Below are 7,637 nucleotides of genomic sequence, written 5' to 3'. Positions count from 1 at the left end.
GATAGAAAACCAGAATTGGGAAACTGAACTAAGAACATAAGGAAGAGGAGAAAAGAAACAGAAAAGGAAAACAGAAAAGGAGATGAGGGCAAAATTGTAAAGATTATATACATTAATTCCCTTAAAATAGATTTATATAAATTAAATTAACTTACAGAAAATGTAGAGCTATAGATTTTGGTCATGCCAATACAATGTGAAAATTAAGATTACATTTTTTCCTCTAAAAAACAAAACAGCCTGTACACCCACTGCTGAATTGTCCAGTACAGGAGAATTGCTAGTGCTTTCTCAAGTTTAATATAAAAAAAAATCCCAGATGAAGTGAGTTCCAGTGTTATTCTCCTGTCTGTTATACTGATTTGAGAAAAATGTTTTCTGATATTCATCCTTACTTTTCCCATGTTTAATTTCAGCTCATTTCTTCTTGTCATCTCCTCTTGTATTACCAGATTTTTCCCCTCTTCCTACAGTGTACAGCATAGGCTATTATCATGGTCTCCACTTAGTTATCTGTAAACTAAGATGTTAATATGTAACCCTTTTAATTGCTTCTCACAGTCATCTCTGAGTGAAAGATATAACTCCGTTTTGAGGGTTTCAATCAAAACAGCTACCTGTAATCCATATAAGCAATATGTATACACATGTATTCCTTACAGGACCAGCTCACTTGCATTGGAATTTTAACGATAGATCAGATTAGATGAGAAAAAATATTAGAAAGTGCTTTGTGGAGAAAAAACTCTATAAAGACAAGAATGATTCAATACAATTTTTCCATCTCTAACTTCAATGGCTCTCCAAAATTATGTTGCAGATCCCGCCAGACTTAGTGCTTGACTGAGCTTCAAGTAACCTCTTATTCTTCTCTTGTTCAGATTACATAGGGCTGTAATAATACCATTATTTCACTGGGGTTGTATGTGTCTTGAACAATCTGTGTTTGGCAAGTGATTTTTGGTCACCACTTGAAAGACTCCAGAGCAGCGCAAACCAGCATAGCACAGCGGTTTTGTTTTAGTCAATTGCCAGAAGACCTGTGTCAGTAAGTTTCCACTAGGTGGCAGGGTTCAGACCTAAGTGCTGCCAAAATCAGTTATAATGAAGACTGATTAGTGACAGAAACGTCACCTATATTGTTTGAAATGAATCCTGGTTGAAGTAAAGTTAAATGTCATGGTTCAGCTTAGTAAAACCTGCCTCATTAAAATCAGTTTTAAGCCAGGCCTTTCTCTGTCTTTTGTATGCTGTCAGGCTGTCTCCCTAACTGAGCTCACCACTCTCCTTCAAGGCAGCAGCAGCCGCAGTCAAGGTCTGGTAGCTTTGAAGAGATCTTCGGGTGATTAAAAATGCCACAGTTACAGCTTCATCGTGGCTCTGCCTGACAATCAGCTGAGAGGACATGCACCATTGTAATCCACAGCCTAGTTCCTACTTTCAAACTACTGTTTAATTGGGGACTATATTTTTACCATGTGGAGTTGATGTCAGACGAACAATAGTTGAGCTGATCACACTGTCACTTGCCCAAGGAGTTCTCCAAGGCCTCTTGAATGCAGAGTTATTTCTGTGCAGAAAGAACTACCCCTTTATTGGGATGCAGCCCACATTTCTCAATGCATATTCTGGACTTTCATAGCCAGGCCTCTTGAGTCAAGACAGAGCCCCTTTTTTTTATTCAAGCAGAGGGGAGAACATGAGAATTGCCAGTTACTGGATCAGACCGTAGGTCCATCTTACCCAGTCTCTTTTGTCACACAGGGGCAGAGACTGGATGCTGAGAGGGAGAATGGCCTGGGTATGACCAGGGTTTTTTTCCCCACTGTTCCTCTCTCTTGCAACCTCCAGCTTTTAAGATCAAGGAGGTTCTAGTTCAGCAGCTACTCCCTTAACTCCCACGCTCAACACCCACTTTCCTCCAAGAATGTATCCAATCTCTTTTGGAATCAGCTTCCAGCACCCCGGTGGCGACAAGTTCCCCACTTCACTGACGCACCAGGTGAAAAAGAACTTCCTTCTGCTAGGTTTAAACTTACTACTGACCAGTTTCGACTTGTAACTCCAAATCTTATACGGTGAGAGGAAGCCAATAATAAATCCCTACTGACTTTCTTTTCACCAGTTAGTGTTTTGTAAACTCTGGTCATGTCCTCCCCGAGTATCTCTTCCAAGCTGAATAGGCCTTGCCTCTTTAGTTTCTCATGTTTATGCCCCTCCGTTAGGGATGCCGACTCTGTTTGAATCTATTCCCCGAGGTTTCGCATGACGTCATGACGTTCGTGGCTTGACATGGGGAAGGCAAATGCATGCAACTATTACATTTTAAAAACCTTTTGGACAACTGCATAAATCAGATTCAACGTGCGTTCCCCTCCTCACCCCCATCCCTCTTATGTTTGTCCCTCACTCAGGCGCTGCTGTTCCCTTCTGGCTTCATCTTTTTATTTTCGAGCGCCCTGGCATTTATCTCCCAGTGGCTCTCAGCAGCCTCCTGGAGATTTCTCTCCAATTACTGGAGACGCCGGGGCACTCCAGGAGGATGGCCCACTCTACCCTCCACACCGCCAATCCTTCCCGTTGCCATTTTCTATCCTTTCTGGGGGGAGGGGGGGGGCAGTCCGGAACTGGGCGGCCTCCTCCGGGGTGGAGGCACCCTGGGTTTAAGGGGCACGACAACCCTTCCCGTGATGCGAACAAATTTCCTTCTGAATAATCCCGGACATTGGAATGGCCCTTTTGAGGGCGGCGGAGCCCCGCCAGCCTCCCGCACCTCTGCCCTGGGCGGGACCAGTTAGGGTGGAGCCCCTGACAACACAGGTTAAGCCGGGCTCACGTAGCCCAGGCGAGGGCTGGACACTCCTGCAGCTGCTGCGCGGCCTCCCACAGACCCGCCCAAACGTGGGAGGCGGGAGACGCCCTCCGATCGCGCCACTCGCGGGTCTCCATTGCCAGGACTGCCTCAGGCCCCGCCCCTGCTCTGGCCCCGCTTCCGGCCCGCGCCACCGTCCCACAACCCCCCGCGGCCCGCAGCCAAGATGGCGCTGCTGAGGTCCCCGCCGAGCCTGGCGGTGGCGGCGCTACGCCGGCGGCGGCTGCTGACTGCTTCTGTGCTGTGGCCGGCGGCGGGGGCGGCTGCTGGCGTTCACTGCTGGGTAGACGGCGGGCGGCGGCGGGGCCGGGCGCCTCCACGGACTGACCAGGTGCGCGGGCGACGGTTTCGGGCGCTGACACGGGGGGTGGGCGCCTTGTTCCGGGCGGTGGGTCTCCACCTCTTTTGTACCGGGGCCCATTTGTGGGCAGTCCCTGCCCCCTGGGTACTCCCTCTGCAAGAGGTTCCCACGTTTTTCTCCTTGAAAGGAGAACCCGTTTTGAAAGTTTTGTTCAGTTTTGTGACCCACTTTTGGGTTGGTTGGGACAGGGCGGGATTGGGCGGGCCTAAGGCGAGGTGGGGAGGGATTGGAGGGCACAAGGCAGGGCAGTAGTATCGGGGGCAGAAGGTCAGGCAGGCCTATCGGATATGCATAGGGAAACATAGCACACAAACCTCTAGTTTCCTCTGATGTTAGAAGGAGACACATGGCCTGCAGAGGTCTTGGGACAGCAAAAGCAGGGAGAGGAGCGAGGGGCAGAGGTTGGTAATCAGTGCTCCGGGGTGGGGCAAGGAGCATAGCCCATCAACCCCGAATGAGTCTGCGGAGCCGGCAGATGCTACCCACAAATGGCCCAGAGATGAGTGGATGAAGGGTGGGAAGGTGGCTCCAGAGTCACCAGAGGTCCAGGTGAGATAAGGAGCAGAAAGCTGAACTGCAGGTAGGTCAGGGGAAGGAGATTTGGAGTGATCCTCAGGGAGGGTGCAAGGCTACATTATGACATGCCTGCTGAAAAGGTTGGCCCCTGCTGAAATGCATGATGCTGCTTTTCTTTTGAGGTGTTCTGGGGAAGTGCTGGGCCGATGCCTTAAATGAGCGTGGAACTCAGTAACCTCAGAGGTTGGGTTTTTCTTCATAAGTCTTGTACAGATGACAAAAAAATGGGTTGTATTTGAAGGGTGTTAACCAGTACATTTTAACTGACAGGGGTTTGAAAATCAGTGTATGCCAAGGAGAACAATACATTTCAAAATGTAGAGAGTTGGGGTCAAAGCTAGGGATGTATATTTTGAAATGCAAATAATTCTTTTCACTCTGGCTAGGAGGCCTATGCCTCAGGGTAGGAAGTATCTGCTGCTGCCATCCCCAACCTCATCCACTGTAGTCTAAGACAATATAATTTTGCCTATTTTTTGTTGTATTTTGTTAAAGCGGTCAAGTTTGGTGTGTAAAATTGCCTGGGCGTGTTGAACAGTAGAAAATATTTATTGATATAAGTGTCAGCAAAATTCTTTTAAATAATCATCATGTTTGACTAGATGTAGAACGCCTTTAGTGTTTTTTCACTAAAAATGGTGAAATGTATTCAGCAAGATGTTTACCAGAGTGTTTATTACGTATCATTTTCAGTTTTCATTTCTTTTACTCTTTGCCTTTTTCTTGACATTTTTTATTCCTTATAGTGATTAATGGTGTATTTTTCCATGGACTGTTGTAATGCAGTTGAGATTAGTACTGTAATTCCAAAAACAGTGGTCCTGATTTTAAGATACTATTATTAAAGTAAATGATCATAAAGGTTGATGTAAATTTTGGCTGAAAAATTATTAATAATCTAGTTCTCTGACATTAAGTATACTTGACTTCTGTTTTTTTTCACTGCAGTGTAGGATATTTAAATTCGCTAGCAACTGCAGTAACTATAGAAATAAAAGTGCTTTTGCAATTCTTTCTGTTAAAAGATACAAAACTTGTAAGTGACTTGACAGCAAAACTGTTAGCTAATTTCCTTATGCAAATACAATTCCAGTCAGATGATAGTTTTGCTCATTACGAAATGCAGTTTGGATTCAGTGTAGAAATTGAACCATGGTTTTTAACTGAATTAAGGGGCAAATTTGCTCAACTCCAATTGAAAGCAAAAAATGGAATTTCCACCTGATACAAAAATTACGTTGGTATTTGTTTCCATCCTGAATTGAATAAGAAGTCAAAATATCAAAAATAATTTTTGAATGAAGTGTTCTGAGTGGTCATTGAGTTAATCTCCTTTACTTGATTACTACTCTCAAGATTTGTATGGCTGTGTCAGAAAGGAGATTGCATCAAGGGTGCTGTACTTACATTTATTTAAGTTGGCTGAGTGGTTTAAGGTGCCAGATTCAGGGCTTAGTTGCCGTTGTGGATGGGTGTTCTGATCTCTGTATGGAGGCCTGGGTTCAAATCCCACTTCTAACACAAATGTTTTCACAGTGGCAGAAAGAGATCTTAGAGTCATTATTGATTCCAAAATGAAGATGGGCCGCCAATGTGAGGATGCGGTCAGCAAAGCTAACTGCACCTTGGACCTGCTTGTGTTGCATCTGTGGATGCATGACAAGGAGGTGATCCCCCCTCTTCTATGCGACACTGGTCAGGCCACAGTTGGAGTACTGTGTCCAGTTCTGGGTGCTGCACTTCAGGAGGGATGTGAACAGCATGGAAAGGGTCCAGAGGAGGAACACTAGCATGATCAAGGCAGGGCAGGCCCAACAAGGAGAGGCTACGGGACCTGAACCTGTTCAGCCTCCAAAAGAGAAGGCTGAGGGGGGATCTTGTGGCCTGTTATAAACTTACCAAGGAGGACCAGAGGGGATTGGGTGAGACCCTGTTCCCCTGAGCACCTCCCAGAGTAACAAGGAACAACATCCAGAAGCAGTTTGAGTGTAGGTTCAGGCTAGATATCAGAAAGCACTACTTCATGGTCAGGGTGGCCAGGATCTGGAACCAGCTTCTAAGGGAAGTAGTGCTGCATCCTACCTTAGGGGTCTTTAAAATGAGGCTTGATAACTACCTAGCTGTGGTCATTTGAGCTTAAACTTAGTAGGGGTCATAAGAGCCCTGTATTCATTCCTGCCGAGGGCAGGGGGGGTGGACTAGATGATCTGCTCATGTCCCCTCCGTCCCTACTTCTGTGAGATTATGAAACTATGAAGTCCAGCCACTGAATTAGGTTGATGAGGAGCAGAAAGTACTTGGAAGTACAGCTCCCATGAGGTACTGCACCTCTGTAAACAAGTTCATGTTTGGATCAGTTCAGCAAACCAAAATATTTCAGTTCAGGCTCAGCCGACACAAAACAATTTTTTTAGTTTTCCAACACGAAACTGATTTCTTTTGCTGGGAAAAATCCCAGCAGTGAGGAACATATTTTCCTCCCCCAGCCCTCCCTCAAAATTATTTAAGTGGCAAGTTCTGACTTTAGTTAAAGTTCTTAATGTGTATTTGTAGCAGTAGGGTCTTTAAATATAGATGTGATATATTATATATTTATCTATGTTGGCATATTATTTTAAAATATGGATCAGTATAGCATGTTTGTTCTAGTAAGTATGATATACTGCGATTTGAAATTTACATCCTTTGAAGAACGTTTCAGTTAAGTCTGAACCAAGTATCTGAAATCTATCTTTCGCCCAGTTAAGTCTGTGTGACTCTTTCCTGCACTGTCGGGTGATGTATCATGTATAAACCAGGTTTTACATCCCTTGTCTCTTCTGGCTGTTCTTTTTTTTATTTCTCCTATTAAGTACAGCAAGGTTTACACCCCTCTAAGTAAGTGTTTGGAGGGAGTCTTTCAATTGGACCCTTTGTGTTACTCCAGCTACTCAGTAGCATATCTGCCATGGCAGAAGCTCCTAATTCTTAACACACACGCTAAATATATTTACCATCTTTTCTGGATGACAGTAGAGACACAGGGTAGTTAGATCCTGATATATTTTGAGCCTAGTTATAAACGAATTAAATGTAAAACTTATTATTTTTCTAAGCAATTTGGATATCTTTAGAAGTGCGCTGATATATTGGTCCCATATCAGATTGGCACCAATATAAGGAAAATTGACTGTGTTGGCAATGGCTTTCTTTGGCTAATGTGGCCAATAATGTGATAAATGCCATGTGTGAGCACACAGCCGCAGCGCAGCATGTAGGCAGCTAAGAGCACAGCCTGGTGGTGTGGAGAGCAGCTGGGTCCATCTGGTGAGTCTGTTGTGAGGGAAGCGGGGGGGCGCAATTGAGGCCCCAGCAGCGAGGGAGGGAGTGGGGGAGTACAGGGAGCCCACCGCTGCACATACCCTGGGAGGGCATGGGGCCATGTGCCCCCGGATCTGTGCGCTGGGTGAGGGCAGGCTGCCGCTGTGGGCTGGGGCAGGGAGTGGCACTCAGCTCTTCCTGGCAAGGGGATGGGTTGGGTTGAGCTCCGGGTGGGTGGCCATAACCCCCCTCCCAGTGCCGTCACTGCCTACCCCAAGCTCAACCCCAGCCCAGTCTCCCGCTGAGAAGAGCTTGGCGGCGCCCTGGCCCCAGCCTACAGCAGCAGCCTGCTCTTGCCCTGCACACAGATCTGGGGGTACCCACTCCCCCCCATGTCCTCTTGGGGTGCATGCAGCAGCAGGAGCCACTCCCTCCCCTGCAACCACCAAATGAGCACTCGTGGCTTCATCCCGTGCCCCACCCTGACTGTGTAGTGCTTACCCCTGCCCCAGCCCCCCTCCCTACCTC

General features: G+C 46.5%; 1 protein-coding gene across 1 annotated transcript in view; it reads left to right on the top strand.

The window, feature by feature from the left end:
- Window positions 1-3,031: 3,031 nt before the first annotated feature.
- Window positions 3,032-7,637, top strand: part of ABCB7 (ATP binding cassette subfamily B member 7) — an 83,199-nt gene continuing 78,593 nt past the window's right edge. The window contains exon 1 of the mRNA XM_019540371.1: window positions 3,032-3,203. Within this exon, the coding sequence (XP_019395916.1) occupies window positions 3,039-3,203 (165 nt within the window). The 5' untranslated portion in view covers window positions 3,032-3,038. The remainder of the gene's footprint in view (window positions 3,204-7,637) is intronic.

Source organism: Crocodylus porosus, unplaced genomic scaffold (genome assembly GCF_001723895.1).
Source record: "Crocodylus porosus isolate Cpor-Errol unplaced genomic scaffold, CroPor_comp1, whole genome shotgun sequence".
Lineage (NCBI taxonomy): Eukaryota > Metazoa > Chordata > Crocodylia > Crocodylidae > Crocodylus > Crocodylus porosus.
Note: the sequence above shows the minus strand (reverse complement) of the source record. Positions and strands in the feature narration are given on the sequence as shown.